Source organism: Hemitrygon akajei, chromosome 8 (genome assembly GCF_048418815.1).
Source record: "Hemitrygon akajei chromosome 8, sHemAka1.3, whole genome shotgun sequence".
NCBI classification, from domain to species: domain Eukaryota; kingdom Metazoa; phylum Chordata; class Chondrichthyes; order Myliobatiformes; family Dasyatidae; genus Hemitrygon; species Hemitrygon akajei.
Genome location: NC_133131.1, coordinates 143,348,703 through 143,375,311, shown reverse-complemented (window position 1 = coordinate 143,375,311; position 26,609 = coordinate 143,348,703). Strand labels below are relative to the sequence as shown.

At 40.9% G+C, this 26,609-nt stretch overlaps 1 protein-coding gene across 14 annotated transcripts in view; it reads left to right on the top strand.

Moving 5' to 3' along the window:
- The first annotated feature begins 1,306 nt into the window (after window positions 1–1,306).
- The window catches only part of nrp1a (neuropilin 1a), a 187,781-nt gene continuing 162,478 nt past the window's right edge, over window positions 1,307–26,609 (top strand). For 5 of the 14 annotated variants that reach the window (XM_073054806.1, XM_073054808.1, XM_073054812.1 and 2 more), the window contains exons 1-3: window positions 2,690–3,121; window positions 3,342–3,722; window positions 6,011–6,185. In XM_073054806.1, coding sequence (XP_072910907.1) covers window positions 3,650–3,722; window positions 6,011–6,185 — 248 coding nt within the window. In that variant the 5' untranslated portion in view covers window positions 2,690–3,121; window positions 3,342–3,649. Of the gene's footprint in view, window positions 1,970–2,688; window positions 3,122–3,338; window positions 3,723–6,010; window positions 6,186–26,609 lie in introns of those variants that run through there. The other 9 variants (XM_073054807.1, XM_073054809.1, XM_073054814.1 and 6 more) reach the window with 7 other exon arrangements.

Sequence of the window (26,609 nt, the reverse complement as noted above, 5' to 3'; positions counted from 1 at the left end):
CCAAAGGGATAACTTCACTCAACTTCACTTGTCCCATCACTTAAATATTTCCACAGCCAATGGATTCACGTTTAAGGACTCTTCACCTCATGTTTTTGATACTTATTGCTTATTTATTATTATTAATTTTTGTATTTGCCCTGTTTGTTGTCTTTTGCATATTGGTTGAACAAAAGGCAAATAGTCTTTAATTGATTCTATTATGGTTATTAGTATATATAATGAATAAAGTTTATCTTTGAAATACATAAAAGAAAGAAAATCCTATCACTACTCAGCAGCTCAGCGGCACGTGTGGAAAGAGAAATATAATTAACAGTTCAGGTCAGTGACCTTTCACCTGTTCCTTGCCGCATTACTTCCCTCTGCAGATGCTGTCTATTTTGTTTTCAATTGGCAATAAATGCCAACCTTGCCAAAACAATTTACTTCACCACTTGAATAATGGAAATGTTAAGTGTGATTGTCAAAAGAATGGATTAAGTCCAGTTATCTCAGCTGAATATTATGCCTTACATACAATGTGGAGTGTGAGAGCTGTTAGGTGTATCATTCACAGGTCTTCGCAGAAAAACTTCATACGTTTTCCTATAAAGGTCACGGAATAGTGATGGGAAAATAGATACTGGTTGATATTTTCCCACTTAACACAGGAGCTTGAGCCAATTCAACTATTCCCCACTGCTCGGTGACTAACATCAATACAGTCATTCTTCTGCCAGCAGCTAAATCTGGGACCTTCGAGGCTGTGTAGCACAGTATGTCCTCAGGAAATGCATTCGGGTGAGCTGGAAGAAATTTATTTCAAGACAATGTTAAATGGTCTAGACTGAGATGACGCTGCAATATCTGAATCCCAATAGTCTTCTGATTTCCGATGACCACCTGCCATTTTATATATTGTGATGAGCTGCTGGTTGTTCCACAGGTCTGTCATAAAAAAAAGGGAGAAATGTTTTAAAATTGTAAAGGAACGATTTGGGTATTCTCTTGAGTCTGCCGACAAAGTCGACAAACTTCTACGAAATATAAACTGACATTCGCTCGGTACTTAAACGTTCATTTATTGTGAATAAATTATAGAACTCTACCTAGAAACCACAGGTATCTTCATAGTAACTTCACTCAGATGATACCCGAACAAAAAAAGCAGTTGGTAGAAAAGATAACTAGTTCAAATTTCAAGGTAAATTTTTATCAAGATTTATTCCTCTAAATAACGCCTCCAAATCAACTGAGATGAGCGTAAATTTATAATGGATTATATCATAACAGTTTCCGGCGTTTACAGAACGTGGAGGTGTGCTGTCACCTTTGTGAGGAATGCCACGCTTATTGATCCTCCAGCCTTTAGCTGGTTGTTTCTTTTACTGTACTTGAAAATAGTGAGCGCGGAAACGGGTGGGCCGTACGGATCCCGGCCATGTCGTGCTACACGGTAATTATGTGGACACTGTCAAAGCAGCCTCTCGTGTTTGGTTGAAGGGAAGCCGGTAGCGAGTGCCTATTCTTGTTACACGGAGGCTCCTGGCTGCACAGAGTATTTTGTCCGACTGGAAGCCCCGGATGGGCATCGGCTCGTTTACACACTTAAATAAACAAGACCATGTGGGACGAAGTCACTAAGTACCGCAAAGCGCGCAGGGAGAAAGCAAACAGTTTGCCATCAGTTTAGTGTAACATGTAACATCGTCATTGCTTGTTTTTTTTTTTCACTTTACTCGGTCGGGGTGTGGAGACTGTGCTTTGGAGCACATTTCAAGGCGGGGGGCGCGTTTACGCATTTCTTAATTCTCACTCCAACTCCTACGCTTCTCTTTCGCGTTCCCTAACTCCGAAGCTGGCTGTGAACTGTTGAAACACGGCCACCCAGCACAGTGCAAATGTCAAAAAACTGCCTTATATCTCCAAGGCAGCATCTCCTGGCTGCCAGTCCAACGTTCCTTCCTATAGAGTGTTTGCTCTTGAGGTTTGTATTTCTGAGCTTCTTGTTGTTGTTTTGTGTGTGTGTGTGTGTGTGTGTGTGTGTGTGTGTGTGTGTGTGTGTGTGTGTGTGTGTGTGTGTGTGTGTGTGTGTGTGTGTGTGTGTGTGTGTGTATACAGCAATAGAGTGAAAAACTGAATTCCATTAATTATGTGCGTGTCTTTGAGGCGTGTACACAGCAATACAGTGAACATCGCGAATGCAAAGAGCGAAGTGCACGAAGTGTACACAGTAATGCTTTCCCCAGGCGTGTGGGACATTTATATGACATGTGTGCTATGTACAAGTAGCAGTGCGATGTAACACTGCGTTCGCGTAAAGTGCCCAGAGAGCGATGTATGTGCGCGTGTGCAACATGTGTTTAGGAACACGGTGGATGAGAACGGTGCCCAATTGTACTCAGAGTGTGCTAATTCTACTCAGTGACATTATGTGTGAAATTTTCACAGCGATACTGGCAAATAAACAGCCAGGTGTGTGAATCTGGAGTGTGCAGAGTGTCCGTGTGTAGTGTGAAAAGATTATTCTCTAGTATTACGTCTTAATCCCTGGGAATTGAAAATCGAGCTTCCAAATCTTTCTCCATAAGCTGGTAAAACTAAAACAAAAGCGGGCAGGGCGTGACGAGCCTCTCTGTATTTTGCCTATCTCATGGAGCTGGTAACGGCACCAGTGGGCGGACGCTGGCGGGCCGTGTGCGGGTGTTTGAGGGGGGACACCGCCCGTGCCCTCGGTCAGATCCCGAACTCTAATGGTTTGCTGAGCTGCCGGCGGCTGGGCGTATTTGCTTCGGTGCGCCGGGCGGCCGACTGGTCTTTATCAGAACCGCTGTTGCGGGAACTAAATCTTCACTGTTTTCGCAGCTGAGACTGTTCGCGAGAGACGCAGGAGCGTTTTGAGTGACTTGCGCCGTCATCACTTGGAGCGATTCCCCTCCTCTCCCTCATCCTGCGTACTCATCCAAACCTATTCCATTATACTGAAAGAGTTACGCCAATCTCCCTTCCCCTGTGAGAATACTCTTTATAGTGAACCCAAGCCACTCTAGAGTCAATTCATATCCATTTCCAAGTGTGGGTCTGGTAACTGGAGAGCGACTAAGATCATAGGGACCAGAGTACAGTCAATCCTACTAAGGTTATTGAAATACCTCGCTTACCTTCACCGGAACTAATAGTCCTGTATTTTATTATTGATACTTTTCTGTATAATACGAACGTGACCAGAATGTTGTTCTGCAGCCTGGATCTACATACTTATTGTTTAGAGTCATTGCTTAACTTATACACTTGGCTCGTGTCTCCTACATAGATTTAATGCAGAGCTCTAACTGTCTTGTCTATTCTTTCCCCAGCAGAGACTCGATGTGTGCCGCTGTTGTGTGATCGCCTGTTGTCTGTGAGGAGTCTCCCCCCTCTCTCTCTCCGTGGAGTCTGTGCAAAGCTTTTATTGGCTCGGGATTTTAAGGAAATGGCAACGCCAGACATTGGAACAGGAACCGTGTTATCCGTAAGCAGCGAGAGGAAACCGGAGCTAAATGATTAGGATGCAAGTCGCTCAGATCTCCCAAAGTAACCAATTCCGCTAAGCGCTGGACTCCCTCCTTTTTTTTTCGCAATCCCTCCTCTCTCTCTGCACACAGATTTTTGTAGAACCTCCAGTGTCATGAGGAAGCACCGGGTTTTTCTCCTGCATTTACTGGCCGCAGTCATCGGGCTATGTAAAGCGCACAGGAATGGTGAGTAACGCCCGTGCTCCTTCTGCTCACTACGATGTCAGCAAGTGTGACTCCCTCCCCGGGACTCCCGAGCCTGTCACCGCCGGGGAGCGGCGAGTTAATATTAACACCTCCAACTAGGGCGCCGGGGTCAGATCAGGTAGACCGGTGTTAGTCGTGGAGAGCAGCAGAAACCGGACGAACCCGGCTAGCTGGGTGAAAAGCAGGGAGAGCCTTCGTAAAATAAATGAAGTTGAACACGAGTGTGCCGAGAGCAGCCTTAGCTCGGCGGGACAGTGGGGTGCGACGTGAATGCTCACTGATACTCTTTTGGTATAGAGGAGAAAGTGAATTGGGTGTTCCCAAGAAATATTTCATTTACCCGGAGAGCAAACAGACAGTGCGGGTCGAGAACGTCGTATCTCCCTCCAGACCAAAAGCGTTTTAGGACGACCCAGTGAGTCTTGCCGGGGCCACGACCCCGGTCCCTCCGCAGCCTCTGTTGGCGCTGCTCTTGGAGAGAGCCAGTCTTTCCCTTTGCCACTAGTTGCTGCGGGTCGCGGCGATGAGCAGGCGTGAATCCTGAGTGAATGTTCACCTCGCTCAAAGTGAATGGGGAGCGGAGGGCTCCCCACCGATAGGCATCGCCGGCGTTAAAGGCGGACAGGGCGAAGTGTGTGCCCCCCACCCCCTTGGTATGTGATACCTATCTTAACCAAAGATGTGAAGGGCCGCGGCGGAGATCTGCGATGAAGACACGCTGGCTCCGTCTTATCTCCACAGTACCCCAGACATTCTTGGCCGGTCCATAAAACCACTTGGCTGTACTTTTTAAAACCTGCCGCCTAACTTATTAACCTCGTCTGGAGGCCAGCAGCCCGTATCTCAGACTGATTTTATTTATTGAGCTTAACTCGACCATTTGGAGGTGCCCCCGTATTTTGCCCCCTCCCCACCCCCTGAGCGGGGTTGGTTTGAGATTGTGCAGATCAGCTCCTTTCCCCGCGCTCCGCCTGACAGGGAAAACCAGAGAAATCTCCAAACTCAGCTGTCACTTCGCCTTCCTGCCGGAAAAGCAAGGGGGCAAAGTGAAATAGACTGGCCTACAGAAGAAAGAAAATACACAGATCTGGCTTAAAATAACCGGTGTGGGAAAGGATGGTATAATTCATCCAATTCTAATTTAAAGTCGGCCCTCCCCAAAGAAAAGTTCGTTGTAAAGTATTCGGTCTTGCATTTGTCGAATGCCAGGTCGTAAATATAAGACTCGAGCCCAAGACAGCGACGAGAATGGTTTGGAGATTATTCAGATTTGTAGATGGGGGCTCGGTAATAAAAAATTAAATGTGTTCCGGATAAAGATGTGGAATGGTTTGCACTGGTTGAGTGGCGCTGCGCAAGTCCCGGACAACCCTGCCGTTTTCTCACCATCAGTCGCTGGGGTTTTGGGGCTGGTGGGGGGGGGGGGAGGGGGGAGCGAGAGCCAAGGTGGCGTAGAAAGGGTTAATTCAAGTCGATCTCCTTCAATCTGCGCTTCGTGCGCGAGTAATTTCATTCAATTCGGCAAGGAAGGACCATTTGGGCTCGTTTATCTGACATGACCTTCGGGTACTGAAGACAAATGAGCAATCCTTACTATCCCTTTTGAAGTGGGAAGGGGCTGAAGGGATTTGGGAGGGACGACCTCTCATCAGCGAGCCCGATGCGGGCCATCGCAGCGTTCATCTGCGGGTGGGGAAGGTTCAAAGGAGGCCGCTGTCCCGGCGCGACTTGAATCTGTACAAAATGTGCAGTCAAGGGCCATGTAACAAAGCGAGTTCATGAAAGTACAAACCACAGACAGGACGCGTTATTAAAATCCTTTCCACCCTGTGAATCATCTTCCCCGTTCCTTCATTGTCCGGCCACTTATGTTCTTTTATCAATGGGCGTAGACTTCATGAAACCAAGTCCTGGAGGATTACACCTCAATCTATTGCAAACGCGAATGTGTTCCCCACAGGTGACGGCTGTATGCTGAGAAAACTAATAATCGAAAACCTTGGAAGTGAAATAGTTGTTGGCTGATTTCAAAGTCTGTTCAAGTATTCTATAGAGCAGAACAAGATTATACCAAAGTACTTTACAGGTTAAGATAAAATTCTCATCAAGTAATTGGGAAAATAGTGTAAGATTCTGACCAAGTACCTTACAGAATAGATTAAGTTTCAAAACCTGTAATTCCAGGCAAACCAGCGTGTTTAGGTAATGACATGCGTTGTAAATAAAGCACCGGCATTGGTTTGATTAAACATGGTCTTCCTTTGTAGATCGATGTGGAGTTACTATACAGATCACAAATCCTGGGTACTTGAATTCTCCTGGATATCCGAACTCTTACTATCCGCGAGAGAGTTGCGCCTGGGTGATCCAAGCGCCCGAACCTTATCAGAGAATAATGATTAATTTCAATCCTCACTTTGATCTGGAGGACAGAGACTGCAAGTAAGTCATACAGGTTTCCAATTTATGTACAGTGACCTCTAGTGGTAACAAAATACATACAGGGACTCGCTAAACAGGAGAACATAAATCCTACTTTCGCTGTATGCGAAAGGTCAATATTCCACTTTACAAATACCAGAGTACAGAAATGTCATTCACTTTAAATTACCTTTTTGTATTTGCTGTATTTACTGCGAGTTTCTATTTATAACAACTATTCCAGCACCAGTGAAGAATGTTACTGTTTGAGGTATCGGGATTCATTCATGGTTGAGAGCAATCAGACAATGACGGGAAGAGATTATTTCCCAAGGAGACAATAGGAGTGAATATTGTGTCATTGTGCTTGTAACTCAGATAATGAGAACACAGTTCTGGTAAAGCCTTATGCAATAATTGATCATCTTAAACTTTACATATTATTAACCATGCAATGTGAAGTGAATAATTGTTCTCATTTTGTTAATTGATGCCATTAAAGCTATAGAGTTTATTAAAATTTGAAAGAATAATAATCCCTAAGATTAACCCTTATGTAAAAATATTACAACAAAGAAACAATGCATCTCAATAAAGACAAAATGTTGCAATCTATTTTCCTAGATTATATTAATAAATTGAACACTAATTATTTAGAAAAAAATCTGTCGTTATATTATGCATATTTAAATACATCACACTGAGAAGAAGTAGCATTCGAATAAGTTTTCAGACTTTGTCAAGTACAGTTTCCAGATACGTATTGTAATTAGTAGCACCAGCAGAGGATCCAGTGAGTTGTGGCAGAGAGTGCTTTTGCAGTACCATAGCACAAGTTATAACCAGCATGTTGATAGTTTCTGCTTTTAAAGTTGAATGCTGTTTAATGCATCTTTATATCTGCAATCCGTAATGAAGCACTTCAAAGCCTGAAACACAGAAATCAGTGTTTTGTGTTTTGCTGTCATTTTCTATATAAATGACTGTTGCCTGAGATGTTTTGAATTTAGTAATTTTGTTATTCATTTTTGTTTTGGGTTCTTTGTTTATTGGTACAATCCACATTGTTATGTTTCACAAGCCGCTCTGCTTTCATTGTGGGATATTTGATCTGTGTGAATTCTTACTCTATTTCAAAATATGGACTGATCAGCAAAAGCTTTTTCCATTCATATTAATAATTTAAAATGTTCAAATTTGAGGCTGTTAATTTAGTGTTGCAAAGGAAGATATTTCCTGCAATATTTATTCAAGATAAAGCTGGGTACCTGACCAATTCATAATAATAAGACTTTACTGAATTATTTCTCATATACCTCTTAAGGGAGTCTACCAATGTCAGAACAATATATTGTAATTTAACTGAAAACCCTTTAAGAAAATTCAGTTCAATTGATTTTCTTCCTCTTGATTGTACGCATCATTTTGCTGATTGAAGGAATTATATATACTGTATTTTTCATAAAATATACTGGAATGTCAGAAGGCAAATCAAGAAGTTATTACTGGAGTCCTGTTCATACTGTGCATTGCCAAAGGAACTGACTGAAATGAGAAAATACTGGCTCTGAAAAAGATTAAAGTGATATCCTGCAGGACTTGGCTGTTGATTTTGGTTACCTAATTAAAACAAGTGTAGTATTTAATTTGAGTGTAGGAGGATTTCTAGAAGTCAAAGCCACGTGGAATTTCTTTGCTTTGGTAAATTTGGGATCAGTTCTGTTTATACTATACCCATACTATAATGGATTTCCTTGTCTGCATATATATATAGAAAATACTTTGTGCAAATTAAATCTAAATATAAAAACAAAATATAATAACTGAAATCTACTGTAGATGTAGCTTTTGAGTAAGTGGGATAGTACGTTATTTGGAGGTGGTGTACTTTTATCAAAACTTGAAAAAATCTGTGTGAATTGAAACATTAAATGACATTGTGCATCTGATCAGAGAAAGCTTTAAAATATACTACGGGAACATCGGTTGATTCACAGTCATAGAGTCATCGAGTCACACAGCATGAAAGCAGGCCCTTCATCCCTAATAGTCCTTGCCAACCAAGATTATCATCTGAGCCAGTCCCATGTGTTCACATTTGTCCCATATTCTCTAATCCAGAGGTTCTCAACCTGGGGTTTATGGGCCCTTTGCTTAATGGTATTGGTCCATGGCATAAAACAAGATTTGGAACCCCTGCTCTAATCCCTTCCAATCCATGTACCTGTCCACATCTCCTTTATTGTACCCACCTCAAACCTATGTGCTGAAACTTTAGATTCCCCAACCCTAGGAGACAGGCTACGTGCATTGACCCTCTTTACATTTCTCATGATTTTCTACACATCCCTCATTTCCTGCACTCCAATCAGTAAAGACCCAACCTGCTCAACTTCCCTCCATAACTCAATTCCTTGAGTCCTGCCAACATCCTGGTAAACCTCCACTGCTCTCTCTTCAGCCTAAGTCTTGTCTGCACTCTTTCCAGCTTTGACATCTGATACATTTGGTAAGTTTAGATTGTATTTTTGTCGATCAAGTTTAACAGTTTAAAAATGCTCCTAATCAGAAGTACTTAACTGGTGGGGCTAAAATTGGCGGACTACTTTGCTCTCTGCAAAATGATGAACCACCCGTCTGGGCTTTAGGGAGCCTTAAGTACGCAGATATGCTTCATATAGAGGACTGATGAATTTCCTGTTGCTTATCGGACTACAGCCATCCAGTCCATTAGGGCATTTATTTTGCCTCCAGGGATATTTGGACTTAAATGAGAAATATCTTCTTCATCCCACCCCTTCAGGGCCAGCTGCCCCTCAAAGTGCCTGAAATAATTGAAGTTGGCTGCTCAATAATCAGTGTTGTCCTGGTGTATTAAGGACCCAGCTCTGGTTACTGCTACAGAACATGGAGACAGATTCTGCATTCCTTTATGAGGCAGCAAGCAATTTAATGTTAAAGTCACTATTAGGATCCTCAGGAAGATTGACTTTTGAGTTGGTTGTAAAACAACTAACAAGGCAAGCTTCCGCCTTGCTCTGCGGAGAGTATAGGAATTGATTTTAAACACCATAACCCTGTATCCAAAGCAAAATTCCTTAGGTACGTTCAGACCAATCACAAGATAACATGTTGATATCTCACGGCAATTATTTGTGTTTTTGCAACTCTGTCATGATAGCCATTAAACCTTCGATATTTTACCAAACTTAATACCTATCTTCCAGATATTATATCTCAGTTGCGGTTTTTATCAAATGTAATTGTTGATACATCAGCTAACTGCTGTCAGTAATCGAGAAGCTCCTGAGCTGAATAGCTTGCTATGTTCCATCGACTTTAATGTCCTGGATACACCAAGCTTATTCAGCACTAAATGGGAACCCACCTCTACTAATGCAAAACCTTTTCAAAGTGACGAGCTTACCTTGTGGCTGGCTACTCCCTCCCCTCCACATGAATTGCTGAATGACAGGAAAACAAAGGCGAGAGCCCACCCTTCTCCCATAAATCCCTTTTGCAAGTTGATCCTGGAACCCATAAATAGAGTGAGAACATGCTTACATTCCTGGCTTTGAAGAACCGAGCCAGAGTGTTTTGGAACTCCAAGTGTGCCTGTATGAGGATATATGTAAGACTAAGGAAGGTCGCAACATTGGAGCGGGAGTGCCAGCTATTGTTGATAGTTCTGAAGGGAACCACCATTGTACAGATGCTCATGTGTTCTGCGCTTACATACACAAGCTGAGTGACAGTTGCCAGAACATCTGTGACTCCGCTTTGTTGTTGAGAGCGAGTCAGTTACAGACTCTGAATTCTGGGATTCCCCAGCACTCTGCCAGGGAATCTGCCTCTGTGATGCTGTGCCAGCCAGGCCCTGCTTACAATTGGAATCATTCACTTAAATGGAGAATCCTAATCCAGATATGAGGAAGGAAGTGTTATGTCAAAATATATACAGTGGATACCAATTAATTAGGATACATCAGGACTAGTACATTTTGGCCCAATTAGCCAAAGTTTAATGGAAATAGTTTAAAAGGTGTGAAAAGAAAAACTACCATTTAACTGAGTACAAACTACGTATTTAAGTGAAATACAGGACAAATTAGAACACCAACAATACTACTACAGTACAATAAAACTGCGTATTAGATTCTAATAGTTATCAACAAAGGAATTCATCCGGTGTGCACAGCCGTGTTCTTTTGATTGACTCTATGTGTACAAAATCAGCGAAGGCATCTAGCGCAGATTATGCATTCATATCATCTTTTCGATGACTATCTTCTAGAGCTTCATTTTCATTGTAACATTCAAAATGATTATAGTTACCTTCGTAGCTTGTGAAGTACAGATATCTTGTCATTTCCACTCACGGCCGTTTCTGGCGTCTTCAAGCCTGAATACTCGAAAGCACAGCAAGCAAAATAGTTCTGAATTGTCTGTCTGACTGCTTATTTGTTGCCAACTATCAGTGACAAAATTCACTGCTTTTTGAACATAAATACGCACAACTGTCATTATTCAAAAGCTGTTTGGTCTAAGCATGGTGTAATGCACGGTCTAGTGGCCACACAAGTGCACACAACTAACACTGTTAGAAACTGTTCATCAACAGTCTCTTGTCCCAATTAAGCAGCATAGTGTCCCAAACAAATGAAGGGCATCCCGGCTATTTTCTCCATTAGTTTTTGTTTTTTAAGAGTTGTCCCAAATAAACAGCTGGCCCAATTAACTAATGGCCCAATTAACTGGAATCCATTGTATTTTTACTTTTATTTATTTATTAATTTTTAAACCTCATTTGTAGATTTTGTAATTGTTATTAAAGGTCAGTAAAATATTGTCTTCCAAGATGAGGGTCATGAGTGCAATCTGAATAGTACTGCAGCCCTGTTTTTCTGTCCTGCTGCAAGTAGTTTTGAGTGGGTTTGTTTGGCCCTGTCTCCAGCACATGTATATTAGAACCTGAGAAAGTTTTTGACAGGAACTGGCCATTCAGCCAACAAAGTTTGCCAAATTCCTATTCACTTAGTGTAATGGTTGCTAACCCATCGATCGCGATCAACTGGTCGATCTTTGAGACTTTTCCAGTAGATCCCGAAAAAAATGAAAAATAAATACACAAATACTATTGAGAGATTGTTTCCGGGTTGCGGGGTTTTAGTTCCGTTCTTTCTGCCCAGTGCGCATCCATGTAGCTCCCCTGCCACGCGCTACACTGTGTACTTCAGTGGTCCCCAACCACCGGGCCGCGAGGAAACGATATGATTTGGCAATATGAAACGATATGGCTCAGCTGCGCCTTTCCTCATTCCCTGTCATGCCCACTGTTGAACTTGAACGCATGTGAAGTCATTACCCACGCGAGGTCATCAGTCGCCTAAACGCAGTGATACTCTCACGCCACGGATCCCTGATTGGTCTCGGGTAACTGGCCGGCTTGCGCGGCCGGCGGAAAGTGCCGTTGCTACTGGCCTGGAGCGCGGACAGATGGGCGCCGCCTCTAAACCTGGTGAGACCACCGAATGTTCGTGGGGAACCCAGTGCTAAAATATTCGCAGCCGACCTAATCCGGGCTCAGGGTTTCATAAGTAGCGGAGCAGCTACCTTGCTGTGATCTACTGAAAGTCATCCCTCGAGCCAAACTTTTGTTGGCTCTCTCCAGACTGCGACCACCACGGCCCCGGCACGGGGACCTCCGGCCCTGACCTTGTCCTCCCACCCCACCCACTACCATCGCACCTGGCCAAGGCATCTGGCAGCGGGCAGGCAGAAGGCTGGAGTTCGGGCCTGGAGGCTGTCTAATGAGGCAATGAAGCACCCAAACCTGCTTCGGTACCCTGAGTCCAAGCACTCTGCACTTAAAGACAAACGCTTTGAGTTTTTTCAGCGGAAAAAACGTGAGCAGCGTGGGACAGAAGCTAAGTGCTGAGTGCCACGTAAACTAAATTGCAGAATAGACTGGACATAAGGAACCTGTTTCGAGTATCGCTGTATTCCAGTCGTGATTAACAACCCCCCCCACCGCCCCCGCTCGTCGGCCGGTCTGCAAGAATATTGTCAATATTAAACCAGTCCACGGTGCAAAAAAGGGTAGTGACCCCTGGTGTACATGCATTATTTCTACCTCTGGGTTGCGGGGTTTTACTTCTGGTCTTTTCTGCCCGGTGCGCATGTGTGTGACTAACTGATTTAGTAGGTCGATCTTGCCTTTCACTAAGGCCAAGGTAGGGGATCTTGGGCTTAAAAAGGTTGATGACCACTAACTTAGTGTGTTGAAATAACTATCGAGTTTAGATTTGAAAGTCTCAACTACATGACAAGGTTGTTCGTTCCATGTGCCCACAACTCGCTGCATAGAGAACTGTTTCCTAATGTTAGTCTGAAATCCCCCTTTAACCAGTCTCCGTCTATGGCCCCCTGTCCTTGATAATGGATCAAAAAAGTGAGGATATGCAGGGGGTAGGGATTGTGGGGCTTGAAAGGTGCAGGCAATGTTTCAAATACACTTCAATTCAACCCAGTATCTTAATTAGAGCATTTTACTCTGCATATGGACAAAACTTTGGGGAAAAAGACGCAACTGAAAGTAAAAAATAAAAGAGGCCTGGTGATAAATATTATGGCGAGCACTTGAACACTACTTATTTTAACCTTATTATTTAAGGTATCTAGTATGTCTGATAGAGTTCATAACAAATTCTGGGTAATTTGAGCCACTGAAATCGTTGCTGAAACTGCTTTCAGAATCAATTCTGATTTACACGCCATTGAACATAGTGAGAGATGCTTCTGATGTCTGACTAATCTCCTAGATTTTGTTATGGAGTTAGAAGGTAGCAGGCTACCAATTCTCATTTTCAGATGCAGAGTACCAATTCCCAGGTGTTTTGTTTTTAATTCATAGTTAAGGAAGCCATTAGAATACCTGTTTTAGTGGTCCTGCTTAAAACCTGTATTAATTTGAGAATAATGGGATTTTAAACTTTGTTCAGAGATTAAGACGACATAGAAAGAGACCCTTATACTCATTGAGTCTATGCTGAATATCAAGCATAAATTTACACTTATTCCATTTTATTCTTCCTACCTTCACATCAACTCCCCTCACATTTGACAGCTCACCGATACACTGGGGTCAATTTACAGTGGCCGCTTCCCCTGTTCTAATCCATCAAGAGCAAACCTGCATATAGGGTAGAGTGGAATAATTTATGTATTTACAGACATTGCCTAGATGTTGGTTTCAGGCCCGTGTCTTTTCTGATGTATGTATAACGTGCTGCAGGACCCAAGCCCAAAACCTCTCATTTTGCTGCAATTGCTGAATCTTTCAATTTCAATACTGCAAATATTAGTCCATCTTTCATTTCTATATCCTGCTTATTAGTTTTAAACAAAATTCTTAACTTTTAGGTATTATTAGTGCATGTAATTCATGCAGCGATCACTAATGAAAGTACAAACACTACATCATTCAACCAACCCCTTCCCATTAATAAAAAAAAGATCAAAGGGATATAACAACCATTTACTTACGTCCTGCCATTTTATATAACTTTTCCTTAATGTTTGTAACGGACGTGTCTTATGCTATGTTGGCTGTTTTAAGTTCAGCTTCCTTGATTGCAATTTTATTTTTTTGTGAAATTGTCAAAAACAGCCAGCCCCTGCAGAAATAAGCCAAAGCATGAAAATATAAGCAGGAACAGCTTCTTCCCCTTTGGCATCCAATTTCTGAATGGACATTAACCCAATGAACACTGTCTCTCTACTTTTGAATTTCTATCTTTGCACTATTAATTTAATTGGAATATATATATACTTACTCTAATTCTAATTTTTTTCTCTTATCATGTACTCCATAGTACTGCTGCTGCAAAGACAACATGTTTCACGACATAGACTGATGATACTAAACCTGATTCTGATCACATTCAAAATTCAAAGTAAATTTATTTCTAAAGTACATACTATATATGTTACCATATACTACCTTGAGATTCATTTTCTTGCAAACATTTAAAGAAAAAAACAGAAATACAATTACTATATCTAAACAAAGACTGACAACCAATGTGCAAAAGAGGAGAAAATCTGCAAATAAAAAATAATACCAGGAACGTGAGTTGTGAAGAGTTCTTGAAAAAGAGTCTATAGGCTGTAGAATCAGTGCAGAGTAGTGGTGAATGAAGTTATCCATGTCAGTTCAGGAGCCTGATGGTTATGGGTTATAACCTGAACCTGGTGGTGTGAGACCGATGGCTTCTGTGCCCCCTGCCCAATGGTAGTAGTGAGAGGAGGACATGGGCTGGATAGTGAGTGTCTCTGTCATGATGGACACTGCTTTCTAATGGCAGCACTCCTTGAAAATGTACTCAGTGGTGAGGAGGGCTTTGCCTGTTACGGAGTCGGCCGTATCTATTACTTTCTGTCGCCTTTTCCATCATTTATTCCTGCTATTGTCATTTTGTTATTAGTTTGCATTACTATATTATTATATCCTGTGAAGAAATAGATTCGTTGTGTTAGGAGTGCTGAAACTACCAGATTTATTCGCTCTGTCTGAATCTGAACACTGAGTCCCAAGTGTGATCCCTGCCAATTGAGGAAACACATCATTGTGGGCCAAGAGGTATGGAGCTCTGTGATTCCGTTGAGATTGCACAGATGGAACAAATAAAGTCACCTGAGCCAGTAAAATTGCAGAAAAGCAAATTGTCTAAAGAACAGAGGTATGGAAAGAAGAGTTTACAGTATATGTCAAGCTGCATATAGCAGATAAACCAGACTAGACAAAGGTAAAGATAGTTTTTTATGTCACTGGTGACAAGGGAAGAGAATTGTACCAGATCATCAAGCTCTAAGATGAACTTTGGAGAATATATAACAGGCATATTGCAACGATACTGGAAGTAAAACTGTTGATGATTACCAATTCTGTAATGAAGCCAAGAGCAGAGGAAATTCTGTCCTTAATGGAAATAAGACCATAAGCAGATACTTGACATTTCATTGATTTCAGAGACATGCCCATCATAGATCAGGATGTTTACGGAATCAAGGGGACAGAGGGAACAAGAGGGTTAATTCCAGAAATGTGAACACAGACTTCTAAAGCTGTGGAACTGTCCAAAGTCAGTTTGGAATTGGTGAAAGGCCAACATCAGGAAGTACGTGCACTGAAGCAGGACAGAAAAGAGAACTGCCAAGATCGTTAAAGTGCTGCATGCATTGTGGATGACAACATGAATGGCTGAAAAAAAAAGGATTTTCCTGCGTGGGGAATCTGTGTCTAATGTGGATTAGAAGATTATTTCTAGAGGTTGTGATGATGTAAAGGCAATCAAATGTGAATGAGCTGAACCACGTGGGGACAGAGACAGAGATAGGGTTAGTTCTGAGCACAAAATAAACCAAAAACCTCTCCTTGTGTTGCAGTCGTTGAATCTTTCAATGTAGCTATTGGTGCAAGGGCAACCAACTGTATTTCAGCTGTATTGTCTTCCTAAGTCAAGCCATCAGTGGTGAGGCAGTGCAGTTGAAACCAATGAGTCATGAGCAATCAATGTACAGTAAAGCTGTACTGAAGTTGGAAGGAACCTGAGAAGATGGTGAACCCAAAGAATCAAGGAAGGTAAGAGGTGGATTTCATTGTAGTAGACCTGGAAATGTCACACCTTGGAAACATAGCGCTATAGATTCCACAGATACAGATATCCCATAACAGGACCATGCAGATTTCTGGTTATGAAGCTCATCAATGAATATCCAGTTGCCTTTCATGGAACTGTGTGACGAAGTTGGTCTCAGTGGGGAAAGGGGCACAGCAGGTTGCGTACTGGCTCTTGAATAAAAGGAAACCTGTTTAAAGGAAGAGTTAGACTATGTGTAAAATCCAAGAGTTCTGATGAGTAGATGCAAAGAGAAGCAAATAAAGTTGAAGATGCAAAAACTGAAGCCCAAATTTAAGGCAGTCTCCCTCATAGGACAGTTGAATAGCAGACATTGTCTGAAACTAATTCCAGCCAAAATCAAGGCAATAAAGAAAAATAATCCAATTGGACTTGTTAGGTTACAGTGTCTTCTAGAATAACAATCTGAACAGATACTGTTTCCACCTGCGTTGGATGTGGGACAGTCGGGTGACTGTCTAAGAAAGATATGGAATTGTGTTGTTTTGCTTTGGCATTCAGGGTCAACTTTAGGATCTAACAGATCAAAAAGGTAGCCATAACAGACCCCGTGGTGAAATACTTTGATGAGAGGAAGGAGCTGTGTCTACAGAAAACGGTCTTTGAGAGAGAATTATCCAGCTGCTACACAAGTAAGTCTGGCAGACATGAAGGTGGATTGTACATAAATTGATAGGGAGCTACTTTTACCAGTTGCTTGCTTCTGTCAATACAAATGCAGGACATCTGTATGTGGGCATCTGAGCCCCTCTGTAGAGGATGTAGACATGAAATATCTGAAAACAGATACAACCAGGCTTAAGGACAGTTTCTACCTCACTATTCTAGGACTAGTCAATGTTCTGTAATGTGAGAAAATGGACTATTGAGCTCACGATCTACCTTGGTATGATCTTGCACTTTAGCTTACCTACACTGCACTCTCTCTGTAGCTGTAAGTAGCAGAAATTTCAGATATGGCCCAAGCGCAGAGAGAGAGTGACATTGAAGCAGGTCGACAGTTCACTGGCTTTAATGAGAACTGCTGCAGAACTTAAAGAAAAAGAAAAACAATAAATGTTAGGCCAATAGGGTCATTAACTAAAACTCTCAAACTGAAAGTTAAATGCCAGCACTGCAGGTAGAAGCAATAACTAAATATTAAATGAATACCGCTCCTTTACAACGTCAGAGCAAATGCTAGTCCTCTTGCGTGGACAAGAACAGTAAACAGGGAGTGTAAACATTGCTGTGCTTCTAGTCAAATCTCGACCAGGCTAGAGCAAAAAAAGGGAGTTAAATGCCGTCATAGTGAAACACTGATTAGCTGGAACGTGCAAACTCACAAATGCAATTACCAAACCTGTTGCACAGCCCAACTGTGGGAGCACGTGGACTCCGCAGCAGGATCTGACATTGTGACAGTTTATTCTGCTTTGTTAATGTTTTAACTTGACCACTGAATAATGATTTCATCTGTATGAACAGTATCTTAGCAAGTGTGGCAATAAAAACCAATTCCAGCTTAATGTAAAGAGTTAGGACTGTTCATGTGAAGACATGCATGTAACTAACATGCTCAGTGAAGTCTATCTCAAGGGCACAAGAGATTCTGAGGCAGTCAATGTGCCAAGACATAGTACAATCCCTCAGACACTGGTTCAGAAAAATGAGAACACAGGATGAAGTGCACAACAGGATAGAAAGAAGTTCAGCCAGACTCACTTCTATTTAAGCAATAAGTCGGTGCTTAAAGTGATCTGGTCTCCAGAGGCAAAGGGGTTTTTCCAATCTATATCAAAATGAGATAATGCCTCCCTCTCTGGACAAAAAGAAAGTATTTACCGATCAGAGATGAATGTGAAATTTAGGGACCATCTGCAGATCTTCATAAAAAAAAAAGACAAATCCCAGGCAGACCTGTGCAAAACTCAGGTCAGGGCTACCTCAAGTAGCAGATGAAGACCTACTAATCTGTGGCTATTCACAAGCTCAAAGGATATTTTGCCAGATGTGACATCCCTGAGGTGCTGATCACAGTTAATAATCTTGAGTGCGTGGCAGACAACTCGCAAAGGTTCAGAAAATTTGACCTCTGGCCATTACCCCCCTCTCCAGTAGGAGGGCAGAGAAGAAGGCCAATCAATGGCTGAAAGAGGTGAAGATATAACAGTCAGACTCCCTCTTCGAGCATCTCAAATTTCTGCCATGCTCTGATCTAAGAAGAATAAACCTAGTGTCAGAACAACATTTTCTGCCATAGGGACAGACACAGACATTGTCGCATGCATTATGCTGCAGATCATGGAAGGTCATGGCAAAGGGAGATGACCCATCTTCAAGGAACAGACACTGTCTCAGGTATACCACCAGGAGCTTATTTGAAAGAAGTAGGTAAAATGATATCAAAAGGATGCACAACTGACCTCACTGTGTGTCTGACAATAGGCCTTGAATAACTAAAAATGTTAGGACCAGACTATCAATAGTATCTAGACCACTATGTGTCAAAGTAAAGCGCATCACAACTATACAGTTACTTTGGATTTTTTTTTTTTGCTTTTCATTATTAAAGGAGGGATACAACAGGTTTAATATAAGATGATAGCAGTACTTCACTTTATGGATTGTGTTATGTGAGTGATTGTTTTCAGGAACACTGTGTTGCTTGCCTGCCTCTACAGAAAAGAAAATTATCTTGACTCTAAGCTTAGCGTGTATTTAATCTAAAAAATTTAATTTTCTAAACCTTGAATTACTAATGAATCATAATGAAGTTAACATCTAGTGCAGCATATGGTTAGAAGGGCAAGTGAGATTTTTACCTTTTTCGCAAGCGGTGGGGGGAGTTCTGAAAGAGGGAAATGTTAAGAGTGATGGGGAAACTTAGGAGGCCACATCTAGTGTAAAGTACAAAGTTTAGATCCCCTTATTTAGAAAGGATATAGTGGGTGGGGAGACAGTCCAGACGAAGTTCATTGGGCTAATTTTTGGGATGAGGAAGTTTTTTCATCATGAGAGGCTAAAGAAATACTAGATATTCCTTGAAGGTTAGTAGAATTAGTTAAACAATGGAGCATAACAGGGAAGCTGGTAAGGTGTTCAACGTTCAAGGTAAATTTACTACTAAGTTACATATGCATCACCATGTACTTCAGTTTCTTGTGGGGATTCATAGTAAATATGAAGAAACACAATAGAATCAATGAAAAACCACACACAATGACAATCAACTGATGTGCAAGGGACAACAAACTGTGCAAATGGGACAAGAAAAAATACAAAATAACAATAAATAAATAACCAACGAGTTGAAGAGTCTTTGAAAGGTTGTAAGGTGAGTGAGTGAAATTATTCACTCTGGTTCAAGAGCCTGATGGTTCAGGGTTAATAACTGCTCCTGAAAACCTGGTGGTGTGGGACTCGAGGCTCCTGTACCTTCTTCCTGATGGCAGCAGCAAGAAGAAAGCATGGCCTGGATGGGGAGGGTCCTCGATGATGGGTGCTACTTTCCTGCAACAGCTCTCCTTGTAATGGTGGGGATGGCTTTGCCCATAATGGAATGGGCTATATCCACTACTTTTTGTAGGTTTATCCACTAGTGCATGAGTTAACAATCATTTTTTATGCCATGGACCACTACCGCTAACCATCAGATCTGTGGACCACAGGTTGGGAACCCCTGCTCTAGTGGGAGAATCTCAAATGAGAGGAGATAGTTACAAGATTAAGGATAGGTCATTTAAAACTGAGGTGTAGGAACTTCATGCAGAAGGTTGTGAAACTCTGAAATTGTTTACCCTGGATGCTTAATCATTGGTGGGGAGGAGGGGTGGTATTTAAAATGAAGTGCACACATCTTTGGAAAGTCAGGGGGCTGAAGGCTATTTGGATCTGGCAGAGAAGAGGAAATGAGGCCTGGTCCAGATCAGCCATGATCATGTTGAATGATGGGGCAAGCTTGAGTGATCGAGTGGCCTACTATGTTCTTATGTTCCTATCTTTCCAGCATCTTACATCGAGTTTCAGAGGTAACTTTGACATGCATCTTTCAAAGGTCCTGCCAGTAAAGCTACTGCTCCCCACCTCCAGCAACTCACGTTCACTATCCAGGCCTCCAGTGCTGTCTGCCTGGATTTTTCCTCAGTGCTCCAGTTCCCTCCCATCTCTTAAAGATGTACTGGGTGCTTGGTTAATTGGCCTTTGTAAGTTACCCCCAGTCTAGATGGCCATTTTGAGAATCAGGATAGTAGGAAAGAACAATACTCACAAAAGGCTGGAGAAACTCAGCAGGTCAAGCAGTATCTTTGGAGGGAAATGAAGCAGTCAACGCTTTGGGTTGAGACTCTTCATTAGGATTGAAAAGGAAGGGAACAGAAGCCAGAATAAGAGGGCTGGAGAGGTGGAGGTGTACAAGCTGGCAGCTGATGGGTGAAGAGGGAAAAGGCTGTGAATGAAAGAATCTAATAGGAAGGGGCAGTTCACTATTGGATAAAGGGACAGAGCTGGGAAAGCAGAGGGAGATGATGGGCAGCAGAGAGGAGTGAGAGGGCTACCAGACTGAGGGAAAACAAATGGAGAGGTGATTAGAGAGGAGAGGGGAGAATAGGTTGTAGAGAAATAGGTGGGCAATGTGATTGATTACTCTGAGGAAAGTTTGACCCAAAATGCTGAATTGGCTCATTCTTTAAGGTAAGAATATATCATATTATGATATCTATTATCATGGGAAAAAACAGCAATGGATACCTGCATGCACTGTTACAATAGGGATCAAATGTCTTCAATAAGGGAGCAATAAAGTTAAAAAATGTCAAGACAAGAATTTGTGGAGGAACTCAAACCACAGGCAGGGATCCAGTAAAAGGGTCAGAGCTATTGAATGCATTTAAAAACTTATAGCAAGACAGACAGGGTCCTTCAGCAACTGAAGTCATCATGTCAAGTAAACTATTTTTAATTCAAAGAAATTTGTTACCAGTTTGTAAGTGTTAAAAAAGTTCTTTTCAATATGAATCATTGAGTTAGTAGAGAACCTGTTCAATGGAGTAGTTTAAGCCAAAGACAAATTGTAGTAGTGGTTGTTCCAATGCACAATTACAATTAGGATCAAATCCTTACTGAAGAAGTGAAAAAATAAAGCTAAGTTCATTTCAATAGAAGAACTGAGTGTTACATTCCTTGTTCTCCTTCTATTTGTTAAATATCTTTTAAGTCATTTGTCTTCACCCATAATACACACTTGTATAATTGATTGTCACTGTGTAACGGTTTATCACTCTGTGATGGCTTGTTACTGTATGATGGTTTGTCATTATGTGATGGTTTGACATTGTATGATGGTTTGTCACTGTATGATGGTTGAGAAGGGAGCACAGTAGTAGTCAAAAATAGATGGCGGGGTGTACTTGGTGCGGAAGTGAAAACAGGTAAATATCTGGAGAGCTTTATATTGAATAACTTTACACTGATTGTGGTCAATATCGTGATAGTTAGGAGAAGTGACCTAATGGGTTTCAAAAAATCTTTCTAAATTTGTGGAGTAGGATGGAGAAACAAGAATTTGAAGAGAGTAGTCTAGAGGGAAGTGGTTGAGATATCCTGAAAGCTCTGATACCGACACTGGGACAGAGGAAATATCTAAAAGAATAATTTGAGAACGATGGACTTATTGGAGTTTAAGGCTGTAGAGGTAGTGTGTGTTGGCCTTAGAGAATCTGAACACTGAAGATTTGAAATATAATAGAAAAGGCAAAATTTTGGAACTGTGAAATGGAAACTGAAAATGCCAGAAGTTGATAGATCAGTCAGCCTATGTGAAGAGTTAGTTATTATGCTGTCTATTTCTGACAAGTTCAGAGTATTTTTTCTTTAAATTTAACATTCTGAAGACACAGGGAGGTTCATGGGTCAACATGGATGGGATGATGTTGGGAGTGAGAAATAGTACTGTACAGTGCATAATAACAAGTGGATTTTACAGAGAATGATGGATGGAAAGTCACGAAGGATAACATGGAGAAATTGAATCTTATGATAAAAGATTTCAGTGGGGCTGAAAGAGAGGCAGGGGTCAGGGTGAGTGGAAATGAGAAGGCACAAGATGGTTTCTTTGCTGATGTATAGGATGTGGGTTTCAAGATCCGCTCTGAATCAAACAAAAAGCAATAGTTTTGACTTCCTTTTAGCCTGGCAAGCACAAATAAGCAGGATGGAAAACCATTTAGAATGAAGAGCATTTGTAACAAGGCTCAAAAGTGGTGGCTTCAGAATTTCCACTGTTCCTTAACAGTGTTTCCACAACACGATATCAGAAAGATATTCTGACAGTGCAGGGATCTGTGGAACTGGCAAGGAGGTACAGTTCTGATTTAAATCTGGAGTGCAACTTTGGAGACGTTCCTAAGGAGATTGTAGTGCACTCTGAGGCTTGATTGTACTGTCAAATTTTACTTTCTGTGTGCATGTAAGTTTACAAATGTACTGTTCCTTTAAGGTGATGGACATAGCATTTGTTTACATATAACAGTATAAATCCAACCCTTCTACTTGCAAACCATGTTTGTGGTCACTAACCAGTAATGTGATTTTGCCTTATCGTCAAAGATATAAGTAGAGCTACTGAAATTAATTTACTCAACTGACATTGGATTCAGCACTATTACCATACAAATCCAATGTAGATTTAGAATACTGCATGGGATAATAAAGTCATTAACCTGCAATGTTTCACTGGCAAGTGAATATGTTAATTCAGCTCCTTTCACAGTGGGGCTCAGTGGCTCTCCTATGCCAGTTCCTCAACAATGTCAGTAAGTAAGTACTTAAAAACTGTGCTTTACAGATAACTCACATTTTGAAATTACACCATGAATCCTAACATATAATAATTCTCCTTATATGTGAAATAGATGGGTTAAAACATCCTATATATTAAAAGTAACAAGAATTTCAGGCAATTATATTTCAGTATCACATGGAATGACTGAGACCAGTAATTTCTACTTATTGAAAAAATGGCTTAGATTTATCTGAGTTTAAATAATTATGTCCTATTTCCTGAAATATTTAACACTAATGGCTCATCACTTGCAGAACGCCAGTTTAAGAAAGTATTCATAAGAATAACAATTAAGTTTAAATTTTTTAAAAACCTCTGCAGATAGGTTACGACTGATAACTCACGATGAAAGCTAATCTGTAGGCTCTAAAGGTTTACTAAGGACAGGATTCTTCCAGCAAAGACTAACCCTAGCTTCATAGGCTTTGCTAATTGAGTTCAACCATAAATCATATGAAAGTGCTACAGTTAACATTCTGTATAGTTTGCCCGGCATGTTGTTAGCCTCTTGAAAGCAAACTAATGCATGACTGCACATCCTTCAAGGGAATTGTCCTTGTTCACAATTTTTAGGTGCTCTGTTCAGAAAATAACATTGTGGATTCCTTGAACAAAATTAAGCAAAACTAATATTCAGATCTTATCTCGACTATCTATCAGATTCATTGGATTTGGGAAGAAATATCACTATGTTAGTTCACTAGATTAAATAATAATGAAGCAGGTCACCTTGGCATTATGCAAAAAAAAAAAAATTTAGCCAAATGCACCAGTAAAGCAACTTTTTCTTGAGGTTACTTTTAAATAGGCTTGATTAATTTTATGGAGCCAGATTTTTCAGGTTTCAAAAGTTACCATTGGTTACATCTTCCTCTCTATATGTACCTTTATTTTTTTGTAATCATAATTGTCAAGATAATGTATACTTCAATAAAACACACAGCAGGTCAGGCTGTATCTTTGGAGAGTGTTTTGTTAACTTTCTTGCTGCACAGATCCTCTTTGATTTGTTGAATACTGCATTATCTTGTTTACATTTTAGATTTCCAGTATTGTTCTTTATTCCACGCTCCACTCTCTCCTATCATAATCCATCGTCTTCAACCCTTTGTCACTTCTGCATATCACCTAATTGCTTCTGACATCATTGCTGCACTCCTGCCTAATCTCCTCTCACTTGGTTCCACCTATCAGCTGCTATTTCTTGCTTCACCCCTTCCCTTCAGCTTTTTCTACTGGCTATCTCTCCCTTTCTTTCCAATTCAGATGTCAACTGTCCATTTTGCTGCACAGATGCTGCATTGAAGGATATTGCACAAAATGTGGGGAAAATGCCAAATGAGGATTTCAAAGGCAGAGATGATAATTTTAGAACTGGGGAGTTTTTTGTGTAGGTTGGAATCACAGGAGCGATGAGTGAACAGGGACATGATGCAAATTAGGAATCGAGGAGCAGAGTTTTTAATGAGCTCAGGTTTCTAATATCCACTAAGGTGCAGTTGACAAAAAATGCACTGAACATGGATGAGACTGGTTATCTTTTGGTATTTTTGTGGATTGGAGATGTTTCCTTGAATAACCCAGTTCGGAATCCATTCAGCTTTGAGGAAATAGCTGTTTCCTGTCTAATATACTAATTCAGCAACAGTTATTCCTGATCAAAAGTAGTTTGAAACTGCTTGAATTGTCAGAGAGATAGATAGAAATTACCTTTGAGTAGATTATGTGATCAAAGTATAATTGGGACTAATGCATTAATAAATCTTATAAGACTGCTAATTAATTTAACCATTTATTATAAGCCAATGATTAGCGTTGTGAGATCAAAGTATCCAACATATGTGAAATGTGGGGAATTAACTAACACAAAAAACATGAACAGTCATTTACTTCTGAAGAACCGTTGGTCCTACATAACAAAGCAAATCATCGGAGAGAAGATAACAAAAGATTGGATTGAGAAGAACAATAAATAGCATAATTTTCTCTGGCCATCTTAGCATTTCTAGTCCTAAGGGTATCATTACTGCTCATCAGGTCAATAATAAGCATTTTAGCACCAGTAATGGCTAAAATGTGCACCAAATATGAGGATAGAAATCATCCAGGGAGACTGTATAATGGGGTGGAGATGCCCAGCTTGAACAGAACAACATAAATCTTATCAGAGTGCAAAATGTACATCCCTTACAAAGCCATTCAGGCACTCCATCTGCAAACGCACTAGTCAAGTTATTCTTAGCTGTTGAATCTTCAGGGTTTTGATCCATTATTTTCCTTTTCTTGCTTCTCAGTTTTCACAACAGCTACCATTGTCAAATTGTGACGTATGCTCTACGTAAACATGTGTACTATTGATCATTGAGAGTATGTTTGATATTTTCTGGCAATGTAAGTACTGGGAAATATCACAATGATTTTGTTTCAACATAGATACTCTCTTATGTTGGGGCCTGTGGCTCAAAGGGAAGACGAGTTTAATCAGTTTCAATATAAATGAGTTAAAGAATTTTATAAATCTGCACCACAATAGTCTACCATGTACTGTTATTCTATGGTGTTGTAACCAGAGAGGTAGCTAAAGAGATTGTGGAGGCATTAGTAGTGATCTTTCAAGAATCACTCAATTCTGGAATGGTTCCAGAGGACAGGGACATTGCAAATGTTACTTCATTCTTTAAGAAGGGAGGGAAGCAAAAGAAAGGAAACTATCGGCCAGTTAGCCTGAATTTCGTGATTGAGATGTTGGAGCCCATTATTAAGGATGGATTTTCAGGGTACCTGGAGGAGCATGATAAAGTAGGAAAAAGTCAGTATGGTTTTCTTAAGGGTAAATCTTGTCTGATAAATCTGTTTGAATTCTTTGAAGAATAATAGGAAGGTTAGACAAAGGAGACTCAGTAGATGTTGTGTATCTGGATTTTCAGAAACTTTTGACAAGGTGCCACACATGAGGCTACTAAACAAGATAAGAGCCAGTGGTACTAGCGGAAAGGTACTAGCGTGGATAGAAGATTGGCTGACTGACAGGAGACAGAGTTGGAATAAACAGGTCCTTTTCTGGTTGTCCATCGGTGACTAGTGGTGTTCCGCATGGGTCAATGTTAGGAATGCTTCTTTTCACATTATATATCAATGATTTGATTCATGGAATTGATGGTGTTGTGGTCAAGTTTGCAGACAATACAGAGATAGGCTGAGGGGCAGATAGTGTTGAGGAAGAGGGAGCCTGCAGAAGGGCAGATAGATTGGGAGTATGGGGAATGATGTGGCAGATGGAATATAGTGCAGGTAAGTGTATGGTCATGTACTTTGGTAGAAGAAATAAAGGTGTAGACTGCTTTATAAATGGGAAGAAATTTCAGAAATCAGACGTGGAAAGTGACTTGGGAGGCCCTGTGCAAGGTATTTTTGTAGAATGCTTTTGGAAAAGACCTTCAGAATAAATTAGAACAATTTACCTCCTGGCTCGTGGAACCAACATGCCATTTATCTATCAATAATACCACACCTAACATAGACAAGGACTGGCCTCAAGTAGGTGAATGATTCCTGTCTGTTATATCTTTACTCTTTAAGCCTTCTTCAGATTTGATTGTTGCATTTTGAGAGTTGTTTTCATTGTAGTCAATTGCATGTCACTGAACATTTCAACAAACAAAAACATTTCTTGCAAAAACCTGGCATCAAACCACCCTGTCTGTCTACCTCTAGTCTCAATGCTGGAACTTGGCTGACTTTCAAGGTTCCTCAGACTTTAATTATCAGTTGAATTGGCTCTTAATGACATTGACAATAATCATTGCTGCAAGTTATAAACCTACATAGCAAATGCAAACAGCTGGTAATTCTATCCAAACACCACCACATATAAGAACATCCAACTCTAAATATTTCCATGCTTTCAAGTCTTAACGTCTGTCC